Genomic DNA, 22,361 nt, shown 5'->3' with positions numbered 1-22,361 from the left:
GTGTTAAACTGACATCTTAACACTAGCAATGAACAAATACACCAGAGAGGAGCAGTATTAGTTTTAGAGTCTGATAATCTGTTGTGGAACATATACAATGACATATTAATTTGCTGTAAATGGACAGGATTTGATTAGGTATATAGCATAAATAGATATCTATTACTTACATAGGAATAGTAGTGGTAGAATAGCTAAATTTATGTCTTGCATATTTCCACAACCATATCCATAATCACATACTGTGTATGCAACCGTTGTATATAGTGTATTATCTTACTTATTTTCTATGTGTTTATTTGTATTTTTTGTATTTTCCTTCTATCTGTACCTGAGCTGAGGTAATGCAAGAATTTCCCTGCTGTGGGATCATTAAAGTCTTATCTCATCTTATATGTGTGATGTATGGTCCAGGTTGTTACTGGGTCAAATGAACGTGTGTCTGAAATACCGAGGTGATGTCAGTGTTGAAACTAAAAAAAGCTAAGAGATGTTCCGTGCATCTCTTAGAAACTAGCTGCCATTATAAGATGTTGACTATTCTAAACATATGAATGTGTTTGTGTTTATACGTGTGTTTGTATATGTGAAGTACAAACACATACATGGTAATAATTTACCTATATCAACTGCGTTGTACTTTTTGAATATGAAGGTGTTTTTAGTTTGTTTATTTTTAATTATAATATTATTAATCATGCTACTGTGTGTGAACACTTTGATCCAAGTGATGGGGAGAGTGAGAGAGAGCAGGTCATGACAGACTGTGTATTATCAGATTATGATGTGTAGCATAAAAACATGAATAAAAAAGTTGATCTAAAAACCTCCACCTACTTTTAGAAAATGATATGAAATTGCTGCAGCGACACTTTATTTTACCCATGATCAAAGTTTTAACTTTGAATGTGCAATTTCCCTCCTTCCCTGCCACCAATGTTTTTTCCCAAGGCCCCCCCCCCCCCCCCCCCCAAAAAAAAGGCCTCGTAAGTAGTTGTTACATGTTACTGAATTTATCCATTCCTATTTTAGGAATTTGCTGCACTAACAAAGGAGCTGAACGTGTGCCGAGAGCAGCTTCTGGAAAAGGAGGAGGAGATTGCAGAACTAAAGGCCGAGAGAAACAACACACGGGTTAGTAGATCGTCCTGCACACACATTCACAGAGGATCAGCTGTCAATAAGAAGCATTTAGTTGGGCCTGCACACACTACCTGGAAATACTTGTCAGATTTCCGTCTTTTTCTATTATGAGAAAAGATGGTTGTCATAGCACCGACAGAACAGACAGTGTCTGTTGTCACAGCTTAGGGCATTGCAAATTGCTTAGTCATCACAATATTTCAGCTACAAATGATAAAGCACTTTGCAGCAGCAGTTAGTGCTGACTTTTATCTTTCTTATTTTGACTGGTTTTGCATTTGTTTACTTAAAAAGTTTTTCAGATGCGAGTCGATGATGAGAAATGATTTGGACTTTTTTTTTTGTAACTCTCTGTGTATCCAGCTCCTGCTAGAACACTTGGAGTGCCTGGTGTCTCGCCATGAGCGCAGTCTGAGGATGACTGTGGTGAAGCGGCAGGCTCAATCTCCAGCAGGCGTCTCAAGTGAAGTGGAGGTCCTCAAAGCCCTGAAGTCACTTTTTGAACACCATAAAGCCCTCGACGAAAAGGTACAATTCTGTTAAACCGTTTTTCTTGCAGTATTGGTGCATGTCGACATGTGAACCATTGTTCATCATTTTTGGAGTTACAGTGGGGCAAAAAAGTATTTAGTCAGCCACCGATTGTGCAAGTTCCCCCACTTAAAATGATGACAGAGGTCAGTAATTTGCACCAGAGGTACACTTCAACTGTGAGAGACAGAATGTGAAAGAAAAATCCATGAATCCACATGGTAGGATTTGTAAAGAATTTATTCGTAAATCAGGGTGGAAAATAAGTATTTGGTCAATAACAAAAATACAACTCAATACTTTGTAACATAACCTTTGTTGGCAATAACAGAGGTCAAACGTTTACTATAGGTCTTTACCAGGTTTGCACACACAGTAGCTGGTATTTTGGCCCATTCCTCCATGCAGATCTTCTCGAGAGCAGTGATGTTTTGGGGCTGTCGCCGAGCAACACGGACTTTCAACTCCCGCCACAGATTTTCTATGGGGTTGAGGTCTGGAGACTGGCTAGGCCACTCCAGGACTTTCAAATGCTTCTTACGGAGCCACTCCTTTGTTGCCCGGGCGGTGTGTTTTGGATCATTGTCATGTTGGAAGACCCAGCCTCGTTTCATCTTCAAAGTTCTCACTGATGGAAGGAGGTTTTGGCTCAAAATCTCACGATACATGGCCCCATTCATTCTGTCCTTAACACGGATCAGTCGTCCTGTCCCCTTGGCAGAAAAACAGCCCCATAGCATGATGTTTCCACCCCCATGCTTCACAGTAGGTATGGTGTTCTTGGGATGCAACTCAGTATTCTTCTTCCTCCAAACACGACGAGTTGAGTTTATACCAAAAAGTTCTACTTTGGTTTCATCTGACCACATGACATTCTCCCAATCCTCTGCTGTATCATCCATGTGCTCTCTGGCAAACTTCAGACGGGCCTGGACATGCACTGGCTTCAGCAGCGGAACACGTCTGGCACTGCGGGATTTGATTCCCTGCCGTTGTAGTGTGTTACTGATGGTGACCTTTGTTACTTTGGTCCCAGCTCTCTGCAGGTCATTCACCAGGTCCCCCCGTGTGGTTCTGGGATCTTTGCTCACCGTTCTCATGATCATTTTGACCCCACGGGATGAGATCTTGCGTGGAGCCCCAGATCGAGGGAGATTATCAGTGGTCTTGTATGTCTTCCATTTTCTGATGATTGCTCCCACAGTTGATTTTTTCACACCAAGCTGCTTGCCTATTGTAGATTCACTCTTCCCAGTCTGGTGCAGGTCTACAATACTTTTCCTGGTGTCCTTCCAAAGCTCTTTGGTCTTGGCCATGGCGGCGTTTGGAGTCTGACTGTTTGAGGCTGTGGACAGGTGTCTTTTATACAGATGATGAGTTCAAACAGGTGCCATTCATACAGGTAACGAGTGGGGGACAGAAAAGCTTCTTACAGAAGACGTTACAGGTCTGTGAGAGCCAGAGATTTTCCTTGTTTGAGGTGACCAAATACTTATTTTCCACCCTGATTTACGAATAAATTCTTTACAAATCCTACCATGTGGATTCATGGATTTTTTTTTCACATTCTGTCTCTCACAGTTGAAGTGTACCTCTGGTGCAAATTACTGACCTCTGTCATCATTTTAAGTGGGGGAACTTGCACAATCGGTGGCTGACTAAATACTTTTTTGCCCCACTGTACATGTTGCTTTATGTCCATTTCATATTTTCAAGGTTAGGGAGCGACTTCGTGTTGCTTTGGAACGATGCAGCGCATTGGAGGAACAGCTCACCTTTTCACACAAAGAAGTAAGAAAACACAATATATTAAGAATTACTACAGAGAAGTTTACTTAGGTTTGTTTTGTGTGTGCAGTTTGCATGTTCTCCTCCATGGGTTCTCTCCAGATGCTCTGACTTCCTCCCACAGTCCAAAGACGTGCAGTTCCTGGGGTTAGGTTAACTGATAATTCTAAATTGCCCATAGGTGTGAATGGTAGTGGTGAGTTAGAAGGTAAAGTTATGTGTGTTGTATTTAAAATGGAAGTGTTAACTACCCATCTAGTCTACTTTTATCTTTATATTTGGTTTATGCTCTCACTAAACTTGTATTGGGATTCTGCTGCTGCTGCTACCTTAATAGTTTAATAGTTTAATTATTTATATAGCAACGCTCCTGTTGTAGCAATTACAACAGGGGCGTTGACCAAAGTGCTGTACAAGAATACAACATACCTAATAAAATAACTTAGAGTATTGATAGCAAACACCAAATATGAATTAACAAATAACTCTCATGCTGTATTGAAAGCCAGTAAATAAAAATGCGTTTTAAGATAAGATTTAAAAAGATTGACAGTGGGAGCCTGTCTGATGTATAGGGGTAAATTACTCCACAGCTTAGGTGCTACGACTGCAAATGCTCGATCGCCTCTATGAACCAGCCTCGACCTTGGTACAGCTAAAAGCAAAAGATCACTTGATCTAAGAGATCTAAGGGGGGGGGTATAAGTCTGCAAGAGGTCAGACAAATACCCGGGAGCCTGTCCATTCAGGGCTTTGTAAGTCAACAATAAAATTTTAAAATTAATTCTGAAGCGGACAGGGAGCCAATGAAGAGAGGCAAGCACTGGGAAAATGTGTTCACGTCTTTTAGTATGTGTCAGAAGACGAGCTGCAGCATTCTGGACTAACTGCAGCCTTGCCAGGCTGGTCTGGCTAGGTGCTGGGATAGCCGCTTGGTCCAAAAATTATCACTTCGGTTTTGTTCTCATTGAAGTTAAGGAAGTTAGAGGCCATCCAAGATTTAACTTCACCGAGACACTGAAGTAAGGGTTCTAGTGAGGCAGGACTGTTTCCCTTCAGTTGAAGATAGATCTGAGTGTCATCGGCATATGAATGAAAACAAATGTTATATTTTCTAAAAATTAGACCTAGAGGCAGCATACAAATGGAGAACAATATTGGTCCCAGTATAGATCCCTGGGGAACACCACAAGTAAGGGGAGCTGAGGAAGAAATAAAATCGCCAAAGCTCACAGAGAAGGTCCTGTCAGACAGGTATGACCTGAACCACTCTAATGGGGTGCCCTTTACGCCACAATGCTTCAACCGTGAGATTAAGATGCTGTGGTCAACAGTATCGAAGGCAGCGGTCAGATCTAAAAGCACAGCTGAGTCACCTGAGTCAGTGGCTAATAAAAGATCATTAAGAACCTTTAAAAGTGCAGTTTCTGTGCTATGAAGAGTTTTAAAACCAGACTGAAACCTCTCAAGAACATTGTGTCCATTTACAAAAGATTGCAGCTGAACAAACACAATATTTCTCAAAATTTTTGACAGGAAGGGGAGCTTTGAAATAGGCCTGAAGTTAGTGAGGACGGAGGAGTCAAGATTAAGTACAGGCTGTACAACAGCATGTTTAAAACATGCTGGCAAAACACCCGAGCTAAGGCTGCTATTAAAAATTGCTAAAATGTCAGAACTGACAACCTTAAAAATCTTTTTTAGAAGATGTGTTGGAATAATGTCATTTGGACACGATGATGTCTTTGTGCCACTACGTACTTCCTCCACCTGATCAAGACACACAGGCTCAAACTGATCAAAAACAGCAGAGCAGGTGGATATTTTAGAAACGTCATGTGAAGGCAGGGCGATCATAGATCGAAGCTGTTTTATCTTAATGATAAAAAACTGTAAGAACCTTTCACAGGTGTCTGAGGAACTATTAATACAAGAAGCTGGGGAAATATTCAGGGCAGAGTCAATAATTGAAAAAAGAACCCGAGAATTATTGGAGCTATTCTCAATAACATTAGAAAAAAACCTAGACTTTTCTAGGTACCTGTACAGACTGTCTCAACTTGAGAAAGGACACCTGCAGCCCATCTTTTTTTAACTTACTGGCTGAACGAGTGGCCTTATTTATCCATGGGTCTGGTCGTTGTTTCGAACTTATAGTTTTAAAAGGAGCGACCTCATCAAGGACAGTTTTGCATTTATCATAGAAATTAACTGTCATTTCCTCGGTACCAAAGCCAAGGGGAGATCTTAAAACTTTTTTAAAAGCAATAGAAAATTGTTCTGTTGCAGATTGGTATAAAAACACGACAACGACGTGTTGAAATAAGAGGTGTAAAATGGCAGAGAGATAAAAGTATATCAAACACAACAGGACAGTGATCAGAAAAAACAGCATCACATATTTCCATGTTTAGGACCGGTAACCCTAAAGACAGCACACGATCCAATGTATGACCCTGTTTCTGGGTTGGCCCAGACACAAGTTGAGCAAGACTAAAGGAGTCTATCAAACTTAAAAAGTCTCTGGTCAGTGAATTGGAGGGACAACACACATGAATATTAAAATCTCCAACGATTAAGATTCGATCGTAGTTTGACACAGTTCCAGCTAAGAAGTTTGAAAAGTCTTGGGTAAAATCCTTGTGGTATTTTGGAGGTCTGTATGCAACGGGTGTCGGGCGGGGATGCCCCAATTCAAACGTCACAAGTTCAAAACTAAAAAAAAAAAAAAAAGTTCAAAACTAGAATACGAGTGAGTTAAGAGTTGTTTGCAAGAGAGCTTCTTCCTGAAAACAGCCGCCACTCTACCACCACGCCCAGTCATCCTCGGCACATTAAGATATTCACAGTCAGGCGGTAAAAGTTCAGTAAAACAGCTGGACTCACCGACTCTGCCAAGTTTCCGTTAAAAGCATTAAATTCAGATCCCGATCAGTAAAGAAGTCCTTAAGAATAAAAGTTTTGTTTGCTAGCGATCGAGCATTAACAAGACTTAATCTTAGTGGTATCGGTGGCTCAGCGGCCGATGTGGGTGCCCGACCTATCGGCCGTAGGTTCTGAGGGTTTACTCCACCTGAGCGAAGACGGGGGAGACGCTGGCGCGGGGTTATTGTCGTAAGCCCGACAACAGGTGTCAGGCAAGTGTAAGCCATGTCCAGAGAGTGCCAGTAGTTGACGCGATCAAATCCAGTCGGGATAGGGTGAGGTATTTTCCGAAATCGTGTGCAGGTAGCCTTCATTCTCACCAATAAGCCACTGCGTTTCCCACGGCGTCTGCGGTGCCCTCTCAGTTGAGGTAGCGCCGGAACACAACGGAGACAAGCTGGAACTCCTGACAGGAGCGGTGGGGAGAAGGTTCCCTGATATCCACGATTGCAATAAAGAGTTTTTAACTGAGAGGATCTTAAAGCCAGCAGCATTTGTGATCATATACAAGCAGAGAGTTAGCATGTTTTAAAACAAAGTAAAAATAAAACACTAGTACAAACAGAGTCAGACGGCAAGATGGTGTCAGACACTGGCGCCATCTTGACACGAGAAGACCATGTTTCAATAGGTTCACACTTCAAATGACAAAGTGTCCTCGGTGACAGCTGATGAAAAGACTCGTTGATTTAGACTTATAAATGCTGCTGCCTGTAAGCTACAAGCATCAGTAAAACATTGCTTAATATTTTTTTATCAGAATAATAATGTTAATAATTATAGCATCCTGTCTATCTGTGCTGCTGAGTCTGAAAAAGAAATTTATATTCAAAGCTCATGTGTATGAGGTACGAAGAATCCGGAGTCTTCTGTGTACTGAATGGGATTAAAATTGACTAAAGGCCCAGAGGATCTCAGGGAGGTGTCCTAGATTTCCTCTCTGCTTCACGCTACAGTGCTGCAGTCATCTTTTGTTCCTGGAAGTCAAACTGGGACCACACACATGCCTGCATGCCATTGCACATAAAATCAAACACCTGCCTCATTTGATAAGAAACGTAACTTCCTAAAACAAGACCTGTGAGGCGTTTGTGTGAACATTTAAATATGCACTTGCTTAAAATATGTTACAGGATGAAAGGAAGTCTTAAAGAATTGTGCACTTTGTTTATTGGTTAACGTTATAGTTGTTTAGTTCAACAAATCAATGAATGACTTGGCAGGGTGCTAACAAACTGGTCTTTTCCTTAGCTGGCTTACCTCAGGGAACAGAACAGTCAGAAGAGAGGGTTGGCTGATGGAACCAGCGAAGTTAACCACAACTCTGAAAACACACCAAGCACTAATGGCAAGGTGAGCTTACTCAACAGCGTATAAGAAGTGGCATGTTTGTGAGAACCAAAGGGCAACAAAGTTGCTCATGTTTTACAAATGTCTAGAGGATTAAATAGTTTAATTTGCTGTGATATTGTAATGTATTGTAGTGAACATGATCAGGTAGAATTGTTCTGTTCTTATCAGCTTTAAGAATGAGAACAATTACAAGTATACAAATAATCCTGCGTGTTACAGTTTCAAAATACATGTGTGTTATTTTAATTTTAAATTTTCATTCCCTTTAATTGATTAAAATGATGAAATAGAATGTGCTACACTGTGTCATACAAACAAACAAATTACAAAAATTAGAAAGCGGGTATCCTGCAGTTTTCTCTGTACTTCAATTAATAATCTTTATCAGCTTCTCATTGTCTGAGGACAATCAACTCTCAGGAGTTCAAATCCATTCCAAGTCCTGTCTTGCAGGCAGTGATCATTTGAATTTTCAGTGCAAGATGTTTACATTTTTCTCATCACAAGTCTTTAATTTACTCAAACTTCTTGATTATCAAATAGCCAACAATAACAGCACAACGCTCATCCAGGAAAAAAACACAATATTCTGTATATACATCTTAAAGTCGATGTCAATCTGCCCACAGCGGTCATCGGACGGTTCGTCGAGCCAGGAAGACGAGTCTGCACCTGGATTCGGTAAGGTTGGCGAGCTCCAGGAGGTAATGGACCGTCAGATGGCCGATTTGGGCCAAATGAAGGAGCGCATGGCTGCTATGGCATCACGCATCACTGAGCTGGAGGAGGACCTGGACACAGCCCGAAAGGACCTTATTAAGTCTGAAGACATGAACACAAGACTACAGAGAGACCTCAGAGAGGTAAAGAGGACACGATCTGTTTGTAACAAAGAGATGTGTTGAAATATGAGTTTGCGACTTTGTACATGTGTGCATTGTTCACACACATCTGTCAATGTTTTTAGCACAGTTTTTATAGATTTTAACAGCGGAGTGCTTCAAAAGATCCAGTGCTCTATAAACATGATAACATGACATTAAACATTGCACAGCAGGACAGTATAAGCAGCGTTAACATGTTTGCTCATGTTTGAGTACCAGGATTCTTTTAGTGCCTTGTCTTCTTCTCATATTCGTGTAAAGATGCCCAATCAGAAGGATTCCTGTCACAAAGGCTGAGAACTCTAAAGCAATATGTTTATGCATACAGTCTATGGCTCAGAAGGAAGACATGGAGGAGAGGATTACCACTCTAGAGAAGCGCTACCTGGCAGCTCAGCGAGAGGCTACCTCTGTCCACGACCTCAACGACAAGCTGGAGAATGAAGTGGCCAATAAAGACTCCCTCTACAGACAAGTAGGTCCCGTGCTGTTTGTTTAAGACTGTATAAAGCCACCACAACTCAGATAATCAGTTAATTGTGTGTTTGGCATTAGAGAAAATTGGATCAGTTTGTTTGTAATTTGCAGTCATTTCATCATATTGCTATTGTCTGCAAGCGCCCACACACTTTAATCTGGTATGCAGACAAGTGAGGAATTTATTGTTTGAGTCTCAGAGTTGGCTGCCAGCAGGAATTGCCTGCAGTTGTCAGACTCCTATTGAGGAATTCTTGCTGTATTCACACACTGAGCAGCGCAGCAGGCTCTTAATGGGAAGCCTTGAAGACACTGGCTTGTTTCTTTACAAGTACTCAGTGGAGATGGAGATGTCTTTCTCCTCCTCTCTTGGTTTTTGTTTGTCTCTGTGTCATTTTGATTGTTCTGTCACTCGCTTCCTGCTCTTCCCACCCTCGTGCATCCCTTGACCCCCATCTCCCTTTTGTCTTTCTTTTTCTGCCCCTGTGCTGAAGTGTGTTTTCTGGTACTCTCTGCTCCTTGTGGATCTGAAAGCCACCTTTGAGACTGGAATGAAGGGACAAAACAGTCTTAAACGTATTTGCTCATGACTGTTTGGGTTTGATTTGTTTGTCGTAGACTGAAGAGAGAAACCGGCAACTTCAGGAAAAGCTGGAACTGGCTGAGCAGAAGCTGCAGCAGACCATCCGGAAGGCAGAGACACTGCCAGAGGTGGAAGCAGAGTTAGCCCAGAGGGTCGCTGCTCTCACAAAGGTATCAGCATCTGCACCTTTTTAAAACTACTGTTCATTTGTAATTGCATTTCTGTGTATATATGTATTTATTTTAAATGGAGCTGACTCAAAATTGCATCACCTCATAATACCTGAATAAAGGTACAAGTTTGCGTAACGTCACCAGATATGTTAAAGAGGTTCCTTTACAGCAACTCTGCATGGAAGCTGCTGAGGAAGCCATTATTTATGTTCCTCCAAATATTCACAGTGACCTATTTTTAGAAACTCAGCTCCTGTTCTTATCCATTTATAGTTAGAATCTTTATTTTGGACAAAACATCCTGCTGCATAACTGCACTGCAACAGCATCATATCACCTTATTAGTATTTTGTCTGGCTCTCTGTACATTTTTGAATGTAGTGTTTTTCATTGGTCTACTCATCTGAACCTTTTAATGTTTATCAGAAAGTGAGTAGAATCTACAAAGTCATCTTTCTCTAGTCTGTCCGCCCCTTCTGTTTCTTTGTTAATTTAATTAGTGCCATTCATTTCATTTATTTACGCCTGTTTAAAGACTCAGAAACAAACAGAGAAAAGAAGCAGACTGCCGTGTCTCATCCCTGCATTTTTAATTTGCATTTTATTTCCTCTTTGAGTGGTGCTTAAACCGCACACTTAATATACAGAATACAGCAGAGACACAGACACACTTAGAAATGACTGCCCTGGTTTCTTATGTTATTTCATTTGTGCAACTTGCAACACAGGCTTTCTCCCTTCAGCAACTAATTGAAATTGTGCTCAGTCTCTTGAAATGTTTGCATTATTATCCTGTTCTCATTTGTGTCTGTCATGCTGTCTTTGTGTGTTCTTCATGCTGTTCCTACCACCTCCGTCTTTAGTGTGTTCTGTGTGGCTCTAAAGGCACTAAGATATTGAAAAAGGTAGACCAGCTTTATCCAGACGGCTAAACCAATCCTTTTTGCTTACTGGGAGGGTCACTATCCCTTGTTGCTGAATTTAACCAGACCAATAGCAAATCTAGTGTGTTTAGATTTTCAGATGAAATCAAGCCAAAATAATCAAATGTACCTGAAGTCTGTGAAACAAAGAATACATTCCTGGTTAAGTGCAGTTTCAAACTTGATCAAAATACTCCGTCAAACCTGAATCGTAGCTGTGATCTGGCTTTATCTGTACAGCTTCTGTGTTTGTGCTTCATGTGCTAGTAAGCGGTGTTGATAGTTCGTGGTGATACCCTTCGTCTCCTCTCCTCTGAAACACAAGGCACCTAGTTTTTGGTGTCTTGACACAAACAGGAAGTTCCAGCTGATTTTCTCAAAGACTTATGGAGACCCCACCTATAAGAGCTACAAGAAAACTAGATCAGGCTGTGTTGCCTGTTGGCTTTTGCATAAATCTAAATGTTTTAGGAACCGGTAACCCTCATAACCCAGGTGTGTAGTCAGTGGTGAAACTTAGATAAGGCTGCCATACGGTAGATCTGCATTATGGGACGCATGAGCTGCTTTATTATTTTTGGGTTGTGTTACAGTGCATGTTTTTGGCTTTTTGCTCCTTTTAAAATATGTAAATGTTGGAGACTTCATCCTTTCGAAGGACCTGTTCTCATCATGTCAAACACAGGAAAAAAAAGTATGTTGAACCTTGAAGCAGTACAATAAAAAGACTTTTAGCAAGGTCCTTCTCCAGGATGGATGGTAGAGGGTTTGGGATAGTAAGGTCTGGCTTTAGAGATTTTCAGCCCTGCGTGGATTAAATACATGAAATCAGAGAAACATATTTGTACAGATTTGTAGTTTTTTCTCATTAACCTTTGTTTTCAGGCAGAGGAACGCCATGGCAATGTTGAAGAGAGACTGAGGCAGCTGGAGGCCCAGCTCGAGGAAAAAAACCAGGAGCTGCTCAGGGTGAGAACGAGGGGAAATGTTCTTACTGGAAGCTTGATTCTCATTGCATTGCTACAGCTGTGCGTTGTATAAAAATGTTGCTATTTTCGTAGGCACGGCAACGGGAGAAGATGAATGAGGAGCACAACAAGCGTCTGTCTGAGACGGTGGATAAGCTCCTCTCAGAGTCCAATGAAAGACTTCAGCTTCACCTCAAAGAGAGGATGTCTGCCTTGGAGGATAAGGTAGAGCACTTCTCTAGTGCCTAATTCTAAAGTTAGGCTGATGAACAAAGACGTCGGCAAGCTGAGGACACAGTATTCATAGCTAACTAACTAAATAAATATTTGTTGTTCCTGTTAAATCTGTGTCGCATGGCTAGTCATGTGCCATGTTAAGCATTTCTTATCATTCCTGTTTCTCAGAATGCCCTGATTCGAGAACTCGAGCACACCAAAAAATTAATTGAGGAGTCCCACCATGAGAAAGTAAGGAAATAAAAATAAAGAATTCCTCCTGTTTGTGTGTTTTTATATTTTGGGTTGTTTTTTCTAAATTGTTCTATAGCAGTGGTGGTTTTTCCTCTTCATGGCTACAGTAGGTAACAAGAATATCTGTAACATGCTCTCTCTCATAGGAGCAGCTCTTAATCCAAATTGAGACTATGAGGGCAGAGAATGAGCAGGGAAGGAGCAGGAGCAACTCGCTACTGCATGGGTAAGCTAGTGAAATGATTTGACTTTTATATCTCGCTGGGAAACTATGAGGAACTCAGGTGGTTGCTTAACACTTTGTCCAGTGTTATGTCAAAACGTCCGTGGTCAAGATACTGACCCAAAAAAGTTTCACATGTCATTGGTGATGGCAGTATGCTATACATTTAATGGCCACTTTATTGGGCGATATCTAGTGTTAAGGTCAGAAATGTACATACACTTATTCTGGATAACGTGATGAGGTTTCACCCCAGCCAGACACCTTTGGCATCCATCAACAGACTTGTAGCATAACTGTGGATTCATATTTAACCACTAGAGTTGATTTTAATTGTTTGGTTTCCTACCACAGACCTTTTAAGCAGAGTCCATAAATTTTCCGCAGGGTTAAGTGTTTGGGAAGTCTATTCCAGAAGCTTATTGTTTGCCTGCCTTATCCATCCAAAACAAGTTTGACTATGTGTTTGGTATCACTGTCCCAAACACATAGTCATCCTAACTGTGTCCAAATTTCAATTGTCCAGCTGTTGATTTAAAGTAAAGTTGAAGAATTTAGAGGTACTGTGTAGGGCTGCCATGATTAGTCGACTAGTCACGATTACGTCGACTATCAAAATCGTCGACGACTGATTTAATAGTCGACGCGTCGTTTGAAGCTTTGTAAGATCACAAAAGACGCAGGAATAAGTAGCAGGATTTAAGAGTGTAATAACGGACTGAAACAGAAGATGGCAGCACTGCATGTACAAGGATGCCAGCTGCCGTTAAACCCCGAAGAAGAAGAAGCTCTGTCCCAGAATTCATAGCGCGGCCCAGCTCAGTTTCCAACAATGGCGGCAGCTAGTTAGTTTTAATATTACTCTTATTATTCTTTCTGGGTCACAAAATAAACGTTTAACATATTTTCAGGCTTGAATGTAGCTGTGTAAACCTCAAATATCTGCTCAGTTTATCAGGACACCACATATTTTCAAAAGCGCTCCGACGTTTTCGGAGACGTCTGTTACCCACTAGCTCGATAGCTAGCCGGGGGCTAGGTCACTAGCGCCGTGAGAACACCGGACTCCCGGCAAATTGTTTTCAAACCCACCGCCGTCTTTCACTACTCAGGTTAAATATATATGAGTCACTTAGATAACTTAAAAATGTTATTGTTTGGCTTTTTTAGTATTTTATTTGTTCCTGAGTAAATCGGTTTGGCTGAGATTAAAGTTATAGTTTTTACACAGCTGAACAAACATCAAGCAGACAGCTGATTATCAGAAGTGTGAGATGCTCAAGAATTTACTCCGGTGTCCTGTTATATTTTAGATAGCAAGGAGTTTATTAAACTTCACCGAAACAATCTGCAAATTTCATTAAAATTTAATAAACTATCATCTTGTCTTTATTTTTAGTTAGCACAGACCTTAAACACTTAAAGCTGTAAGCTAACGATAGTTATATAAGAGCAGATGCTGCTGGTGCAATAAGCTGTGCGTTTTACGTCCAATGGATGATGATCTGATTAGTCGACTAATCGCAAAAATAATCGGTGACTAGTCGACTATCAAAATAATCGTTTGTGGCAGCCCTAGTACTGTGTCGTCTTCACTATTCTATTTAGTTTGTTCAATGTGCCAGTACCACTGACAGTCAACCAGCTTTGAAGCACAATGCTATCGCCACCATGCTTGAGAGTTGGTGCCTTTAATTCTCCACATGTATTTCATGTTATTGTGCACAAATATCAATCTTTCTCATCCGACTAGAGCAGGGCGATATGACCAAAAATATTTATCACGATATACATTTGAAAATTTGCGATAACGATATAACTGACAATATAATTGACTAGACAAAATACTCCTCAACTTTATTAGTGCAAAACGGGATTATAAGGGGCTCTGTCGAGTTTCAGAAAAATCAAAGGATGATTTTAAGTGTGCCGTATTTTCCAAAAAATACGGTAATAACGACGGCCCGCTAGCATGCGCTACCAAAAATAGTGCTTTGCTGTGTATCTGACGGACGAAAGCCAAACCAGTTCCACACCACTGAAGCTGCAGCATTTTACAAACCAGTTCTGGTTCATCCGTTTCATTCAACGATCCACTTTTGCTCTTCTCATTCTGCGTCGCCGCCATGTGCGTATGAAAACAAAGGCACTGCGCATGCGCATTTCACCCATATTCTATCGCGATATTTCATTTTCTTATCGTTGCCCAACATTACACCGGTATTACCGTGAACGGTATGATATGGCCCAGCCCTACATCCGACTATAAAACCTTTCTCCAGAAGACGGCACAGTGACACGGTGGTTAGCACTGTTTTCACAGCAAAGTCTTGGGTTCAAATCCACCTGTTTGGGTTGTCTTTGTGTGAGAAAACCAGAGTATCCAATCTAAAGACATGCTGTTTGAAAATGCCTCATTGAGGTCAGAGGAGAAAGAACAGTTTGCTTTAAAATGATAGAAAGAAAAGAGTAACACAACCAAGTTACAGAGAAGAACATCAAGAATCAGAATCAGAATACTTTATTAATCCCGAAGGAAATTAGGGTTACAGCAGGCAGCACGCTAATGGCGCATGCGCACTTACAAAGGAACCTTCTGACCAACTTTACACAAACATCACATTGGGGAGACATGTCAGAAAGGTCGGCTGATAGGAAAAAACAACAAAAATACATAACATGAGGTAAGAGGAGGAGAAAAAAAACTCCACTCAGACTGAGCTCCTAGTGGGAGAACAGTTTGATAACAGAAAAAACACCTCAGCACAAAAAGCACATGACTGTCAATACACCATAGAAACACAAGACAAGCAACAAGGGCGGGTAAAGGGTAAGAGAGAGCCGGTGTAGACAGCGCATCCGGTCCTGCAGCATGTCTGCGCTGGTCCAGTTGACTGCCATGCCATGTGCTGGGCACAAGCATCGAAGGCGTTTGGAAAGGGAGGGGGGATGAGTGTGTGCATATCAGTGTATGTGTGTGTTCGTGTCCATAGTTCAGCTGAGACAGTGTCCTTCGCCCCGCCAGGCTAAGAATGTTGAACCCTGAAGCAGTGCAGCTAAAAGACCACACATGGTCTGATGACTCTTGATTTCTGCTGCATTCAGATAGTAGGGTCACAAAGTAGCTTAAAAAACATGAAAGCATGGATCCATCCGGCCTTAGAGCTATCCTGTTCAGACTGATGGTGGCCTAATGATGTTGGGAGTATTTTTTGGGCATAGTTTGGACTTCTTAGTACCAGTTGAACATTGTGTAAACAACACAGCCTACCTGAGTATTGTTGGTGACCATATCCCCTTTATAACCACAGTGTAGCCAACTTCAGCACAAAACACATCATGTCACAAAGCTCAAAAACGTCACTGGCCTCCAGTGGCGTTAACGGTCACCAGAGCTCAATCCAGCAGTGTGTAATGCTGTTATGTCAATAAAGTATCAGGGGACAGTTTCCAGCATGCTGTTGTAAAAAGTTCTGGAGGTAAAATGTGCTCCAACCTGGTTCTAGACATGTGTAACTAACAAAGTGGCCAGTAATTGTATTTCTACCATAAAGCTTCATTTTATTTACTTAAATGTTTATTTTTTATGTAGCATAAAATACATGCTTTGCTTATGACGATGGTGTAGCCTCTTGAACTGAACGTCGCATAAAGCAGGTAATTTCTATCGAGGCTAATATAACAACCATAGGCATTTCACGTAATGGCCATTTCGTTCTGCACCAAGTTGCAGCTGCACGACTGCAACCTAATGTTCTCCAAAATCAATACAGTACAGTGTTGATATTAACAGACCGGCCACAGACGCTGCAGGAACTGTTGTTTTCCCGTCAAAATGTCAGATGGCCTACAGATGTGACTGAAATCATTCAGTCATTGACTGAAAATATACACCTGATGTAACCTCTTAGTTTTCTATTGATTCATGAATGACTTTCATTGGTGTGACTGTGTTTTTCAAGGCGGTCTCAGCTGGGCAGCACCCCAGATTTCAGATATCCAGTGTCGGCCTCTTCGATGATGGACAGTAACTCGGACCATTATGGCAGCGCTCTCGTCCTGAGACGGCCTCAGAAGGGACGCGTGGCAGCGCTACGGGATGAACCTTCCAAAGTAAGCTCACACCTGCAGACATAAAGCAGTTAAACGACAGATCTGGTCATTCATGTTTAATTAATCCACTATTTGAGAACATCTCTTAGCTGTTTGCCTTGTACGGCTTTTTCTTTCTTTCCTGTTTCAGTCTAATGTTTGAGTTCTCTGATGCTTTTCTTCTTCTCCCCCGCTTCTTTGTTTGCTACTATTACGGACAATCAGCGACATGTAAGTCAGTGTGCCTGAGATAACAGTGACGGTGTCTGTGTGCTGCATCAATGACAAACACCCTAGGATCTAACTATGTATTGCTCTGTTGCCTGACATCCTCTCACATGCCTGCTGCCTGCTTTCTCCAACCTTTTGATTATTTTCTCCATACTGTCTTCTTTCCTGGTATCTTTCTTTCCTTCTCTCCATTCTCATTCCCTGTTTTATACCTATGTGTATAAATGTAGGTGCAGACTTTAAATGAGCAGGAGTGGGAGCGCATGCAACAGGCTAATGTGCTGGCAAATGTGGCACAGGCCTTTGAGAGCGACATGGACGCCTCAGACCTGGAGGAGGATCGAGAGACAGTTTTCAGCTCGGTGGACCTGCTGTCCCCCGCTGGCCAGGCTGATGCACAGACCCTTGCCCTGATGTTGCAGGAGCAGCTGGATGCTATCAACAATGAAATCAGGTACCACTATAACAAGCACACACTTGTCTCATGTAACCCCATTTCCATGTAAATATTGCCATATTTTCACCTTTCTTTCACTTGCAGAATGATCCAAGAGGAGAAGGAGAGCACCGCTATCCGGGCAGAGGAGATAGAGTGCCGGGTAGGCAGTGGTGATAGCCTTGGAGGACATTTCCGCTCCATGAGCTCCATCCCTCCGTCGCTATATGCTGGCTCGTCATTGGGCGGTTCTCCACCCGGCTCTGGCCACTCCACTCCGAGGCGCATTCCCCGCAGCCCCAACAGAGAACTGGATCGAATGGGTGTCATGACCTTGGTAACTTTTCTTTTACCTTCCTGTAATGAGTATCACAATTTCCTAAACATACATTTTTTAGAAAGCCCCTTTGAGATATACATCACTGTAAGACTAATATTAATTTCTCTGATTACAATTCCTGATATTTTAAAGCTGTTGTCTTAATTTGCTGTCTTTGTTTTTTAGGATTATTATATAATTAAAACAAGACCGGCCTTCAATGTTGCTTTTATGTTTTATCAGTGTGATCGTCTGCTTCTATTTGTATGCATGACTTTGTAACAGTTTACATATATAACTGCGCCCTGCCTGTAGCAGTATTGCTATGACCCCTACGTCACCCAGAGCTCCCTCTCCCATCAGACAGTAACTTATCTGCCTTATGGTACAACTGGCTTCAGTGCCCCACTTCAAGCCAATAACTTTGCACCATACTTCCAGGTACCTGCCCATCTCCCCACAGCTCCTTCATTCCCTTCTTGGGTGGGTGCAGTCTGCCACTTCCTGTCTCTTCTGATCCTTTTGCCAACTTCAGTGCAAACAGGAAACTTTTTCTCTGTGTTAAATCCAAATCGTGGCTCTGGGGTTTTGTATTTGTTTTTTTGACTGCTTATAAAAGTCATCAAATGGAGACATGCTTGTAATATTTTGTGAAAACCAAGGAAAACCTCAGTTAGCCTCTTTTTAGATTATTATTTGGGCATTTTAGTCTTTATTTGACACTAGAGCAGTAAGGGGCGGGGGGCAGGTCGGACTTGAAGCCAGGCTTATTTTTTCCTTTTATTCTCACTTACACATCTGATTCATTGACTTGTGTAAACGCAGAGTAACAAAAGACACAAAGCTGTGAGTGTGGATGTTCAGGCTTGTCCAGGTCTCCTGTCAGCATTCAGTATTCCTCAATAGGAAAATCATAACAAGCACACCTGAAATGCTAAGCTGAATTCCATATATTTAAAACATCACCAGGAACCAGCTAGTACTCTTTTTCAAAGTTTGCTTTATTTTTGGCAAAGCGTCTGTTTAGGCTGCCACTTAATATCTCTTTGGTTATTTTTTAACTTAAGAAACAAGGGCATCCCAAATTCAAGATCCTGATTACATTAAAGACACAGACAACTGACTCTGTGTGCCAGCTGATATGACAAGAGGTGCACATCTGTTTATTTTTGGCTTCTCTCGCTGCATTCAGTTTCGTATTGGTTCTATGGAACTGTAAAACCACTGGTTACCCTGTTAACCCTGCAGCTGGAGTTACTCTAGCAGTACTTGCATTTGTTTGGTTGTTCCAGATGTTTGAGTTGAGTGTCCCTTTAACGTTTGTTTGTTTGTTCAGTGTGTGTTGAAGTTACTTATACTAATGAAGTTGCTTGATTGCAGAGCAGCAATTTACATCTGCCCTGCTTAAAATCAGGCATTTAAACAATTCAAGCAGTTTATTGAAGTAATGCTGTAATACATTAGACATGAAGGGAGTCTTTGTGTCTGGCAGATCATGTCGTCAGTTTTACATTTATAAATCTTACTTGGGTTAAAAAAATCACAAGATTATCATTAATGCATAAGTAGACACATAAATAGACACTCCAAGAGGAAAGAAAACAATTTGGGTAATTAAATTAATTTTCTGCTCACCCATCAATTTCCTCTTCCCGTTTTCCTTTTATAGCATACGCTCTTCCCTGCTTTGGCCCCTACAGTGTCAGCTGAGCAAAGGAAATGAGTGATTAGATACTTTCTTCCTGGGGCAGGAAAATTCCTGCAGAAATGTGGCACAGTGGTGGTTTATTTGCTCTGCTAATGCCAGGTCTATGTGGAATGCAGAGGGGTGGGGTGGGGGGGATCTGTCCTCCACCACTATTGGTGCAGAGTGGAAAATATGACGAGAACAGCTGTGCTCATAAATTCAGGTGCCGTACAGTTATTGTTACACACACACACACACACACACACACACACACACACACACACACACACACACACACACACACTATAGCATCACCTGTGATTTCAAATGCGGTTTAGCATGAGTAGTCAGCTAGCTGCTTGGCATCTTAATTGATTTATCAATGCAAACAAATGTTATAAAAGCTTTTATCCCACTCAAATATTGGTGGTGGTGTAATTGTGAGCTAGACTGCACCCAGCCTACCTTGACCCAACCTTCAGCTTGGTTTTTGCAGTGTCTCCTCCCTTGGGTGTGGTGGTACTCCTGCAGACTTTAATTTCCCAAGAACTACCTTTCTTAATTGCACAATAAAAACAACAGCTTCTCTGAGTCTGCGTGTGTGTCTCTGCCTGTGTGTGCGCACACGGATAACTGTTCTGTGTATCTTCGTGTGATTTTCTGCTCTTGTCTCTTTGTGCATGGCTTGATTCCACCGCTGATCTGTTGTGTATTACTAACTGCTTCTCTCCTCTCTCCCTTTTTGCCACACTTCAGCCTAGTGACCTGCGCAAGCACCGCAGGAAGGTAAACTAGAGACCTGCTTTCCCGAGCTTTGTGAGGGACCTGTTTGCTATGTAACATCTCCCACCCCCAAGTTTAATCCCTAATGTTTACTTTCAGTTTCCCCATCCCATCCTTAAATCCTCCATCCGTTGGAAATATGCAGTCCTGTTTTTGAATGCCTCGATTGTTTTTTTGGGGGGGGGGGTGTAACAGTGCTGCAAATAATACGTTTCCTTTCTTCATATTGAGTTTTAAGTAATGTATTTTCTATTATCAAATCAAACACACGTCTGTTGCAGGCAATCTCCAGCATAACATTTTTGCATTACTGGGCCTCCAGGCCAGCACCTCAGACTTTTATTGCACTTTAGTGTCATTTCTTTTACTTATTTTAACACTGCTGTGGTGCTTCACCTGTAATAATCAATCATAATTTATTAGTATGTAAGGGACTCATTCTTTAGAATGCGTCTAGTGGAATAAATGCTATCTCTGACTTTAAAATAAAATCACCCCTGCATATTGCAGCCATCACAGCAACAGACAAGGATGGAGGCTCCTGCCAACCTGCAGCAAAGTTTACAAAAAGATGGTGGTGTACAAAGCAAGTTTGTTTGCATCAAAACAGCTAGAGTTTTAACTTGTTCTCCTTTGAGTTTTTCTGTCTGTGTGAAAAACAGTGAAGGGATAATTTTCCAGCAAGTAGTCTCTAATGTGTGTAAATTAGTGTTGCCCTCTAACTTACACACAATATAAAAACTTCTACAAGGGTTTGAGCTGTCACTTGAGAAAGGATCATGACAAAAAACAAAATAAATCAGTTAAATTTGAGAAAAAGAATTGTTGATGCTTACAGAGGATGAAAATACAAAATTATTACAGTATTTTCAAGTTTCAAGAACTGGTGTGAGAAGTATCATCAACAATCAGAGACCTAGAACAACTACCAAGACATTAGTGAGTGACTTAGCCAAGTAGGAAATTGTAGTCTCAAAGCAGACGATGACTAGAACGCCGCATGGGAATGGACAGAGGTTGAAGACTAAGGAAAACTTGATTTTCTACAGAAGAGATACCTTTGAGCCAAATTGAAGGATGCTGAAAACAACCTGGAGAACGATTATGTATGCTGGAAGGGCCTCTTTTGGTCAGATGAGCTCTTTGCTTATGATTTGAGAAAGAAGGGCGAGGCGTGTGACCCAAAGAACACCACCCCAGTAGTGAAACACGATAATGGGAATATTATGCTGTGAGGATGCTTGAGTGTGTCTAGAACTGGGAATCTCGTCAAAGTGGGAGAAATCATTACGGAAAGATGTGACGATTTTGAACAAAAACCTCAAGTAGTCTGGGTTGTGGCTCTGTCTTCCAGTGTCTTCCAATACAACAATGACCCAAAAAATATTTGGCTCCAGGTCAAGACCATCAAATCTGAAGGAACTTCAGACATATAACAGGAGGTCTTGGTTAGCTTTTAGTTTACATTGTACAAAATACACTAAAGAAATATTTACTTACCTGGTGAACTGTTTAAGAAGTGCTAATAGCAGGTTCCAGGTTTAATTTTGAGGCAGGACTTTTCCCACGGATCCCTCCTATATGTTACATCAGTGACTGGTTAATACCATAATTAGAAGCCAGGATCTGTCAATCATTCTTCATTTTTCCCTCCACATTAAAAACACTCGTAGCAACTTTGGTTTCTTTTTTGTTTGTTTTACAGTGTTCATCACTTCGAAGTTCGTTCTCTTTTGGGAGACTGAGTTTCATTCTCCTTTTTGCCTTTGTGAAATTACACTGCACACAGTATTCCCACTAAATAATTGATTGTTCACAGTACTGTATCTGTTACCAATATCCAGTCTGTATGGATTGTTCATAGTCCACATACAGTGTAGCCTCTTGGTGTGTATTATGAACAGTAGGGTTTTTTCATTGTTGTTTTTTTGTTCCATTAATGTTTCTCTGTCTGTGTCATGCAGTCTACTCAAGATGATAAGGCTACTATTCATTGTGAGACGTCACCCCCCACTACTCCACGTTCCATCCGACTGAATAGGGAGGTGGGCCACGCCGCTAGTCACGAGGACATCCGAGACATCCGAGGGTAAGACGTGCATTTTTATCCAGGAAAAATTGTTTTAGTGTTTCTGGGATTTAAACATTTGTTTCTTCTTTCTCTATCTAATAACTTAACCCTTATTTGTGTAGGCTGAGCAGCCTGCAGGATGGACAGGGCAGTAACCCAAGCAGTAGCAACAGCAGCCAAGACTCTCTCAACAAAGCAGCCAAGAAGAAAAGTATCAAGTCATCCATTGGACGCCTGTTTGGGAAGAAAGAGAAAGGTCGGCCCAGCATTCCTGGCAAGGATCCTGCCAGCCAAGGTCAG

At 41.5% G+C, this 22,361-nt stretch overlaps 1 protein-coding gene across 5 annotated transcripts in view; it reads left to right on the top strand.

The window, feature by feature from the left end:
* ppfia1 (PTPRF interacting protein alpha 1) overlaps positions 1 to 22,361 on the top strand; it is a 40,784-nt gene that overhangs the window by 11,234 nt on the left and 7,189 nt on the right. For 4 of the 5 annotated variants that reach the window (XM_082525868.1, XM_082525869.1, XM_082525867.1 and 1 more), the window contains exons 3-19: positions 1,033 to 1,134; positions 1,507 to 1,671; positions 3,391 to 3,465; positions 7,639 to 7,740; positions 8,370 to 8,603; positions 8,953 to 9,099; positions 9,720 to 9,854; positions 11,666 to 11,749; positions 11,842 to 11,973; positions 12,154 to 12,216; positions 12,366 to 12,445; positions 16,405 to 16,555; positions 16,996 to 17,219; positions 17,307 to 17,538; positions 19,964 to 19,993; positions 21,955 to 22,079; positions 22,184 to 22,356. In XM_082525868.1, coding sequence (XP_082381994.1) covers positions 1,033 to 1,134; positions 1,507 to 1,671; positions 3,391 to 3,465; positions 7,639 to 7,740; positions 8,370 to 8,603; positions 8,953 to 9,099; positions 9,720 to 9,854; positions 11,666 to 11,749; positions 11,842 to 11,973; positions 12,154 to 12,216; positions 12,366 to 12,445; positions 16,405 to 16,555; positions 16,996 to 17,219; positions 17,307 to 17,538; positions 19,964 to 19,993; positions 21,955 to 22,079; positions 22,184 to 22,356 — 2,254 coding nt within the window. The remainder of the gene's footprint in view (positions 1 to 1,032; positions 1,135 to 1,506; positions 1,672 to 3,390; positions 3,466 to 7,638; positions 7,741 to 8,369; positions 8,604 to 8,952; positions 9,100 to 9,719; positions 9,855 to 11,665; positions 11,750 to 11,841; positions 11,974 to 12,153; positions 12,217 to 12,365; positions 12,446 to 16,404; positions 16,556 to 16,995; positions 17,220 to 17,306; positions 17,539 to 19,963; positions 19,994 to 21,954; positions 22,080 to 22,183; positions 22,357 to 22,361) is intronic. The other variant, XM_082525871.1, reaches the window with a different exon arrangement.

This window comes from Aulonocara stuartgranti, assembly GCF_965226115.1.
Source record: "Aulonocara stuartgranti genome assembly, chromosome: 1".
NCBI classification, from domain to species: domain Eukaryota; kingdom Metazoa; phylum Chordata; class Actinopteri; order Cichliformes; family Cichlidae; genus Aulonocara; species Aulonocara stuartgranti.
The sequence above is the reverse complement of the archived record's forward strand: the minus strand, read 5'-3'. Positions and strand labels throughout refer to the sequence as shown.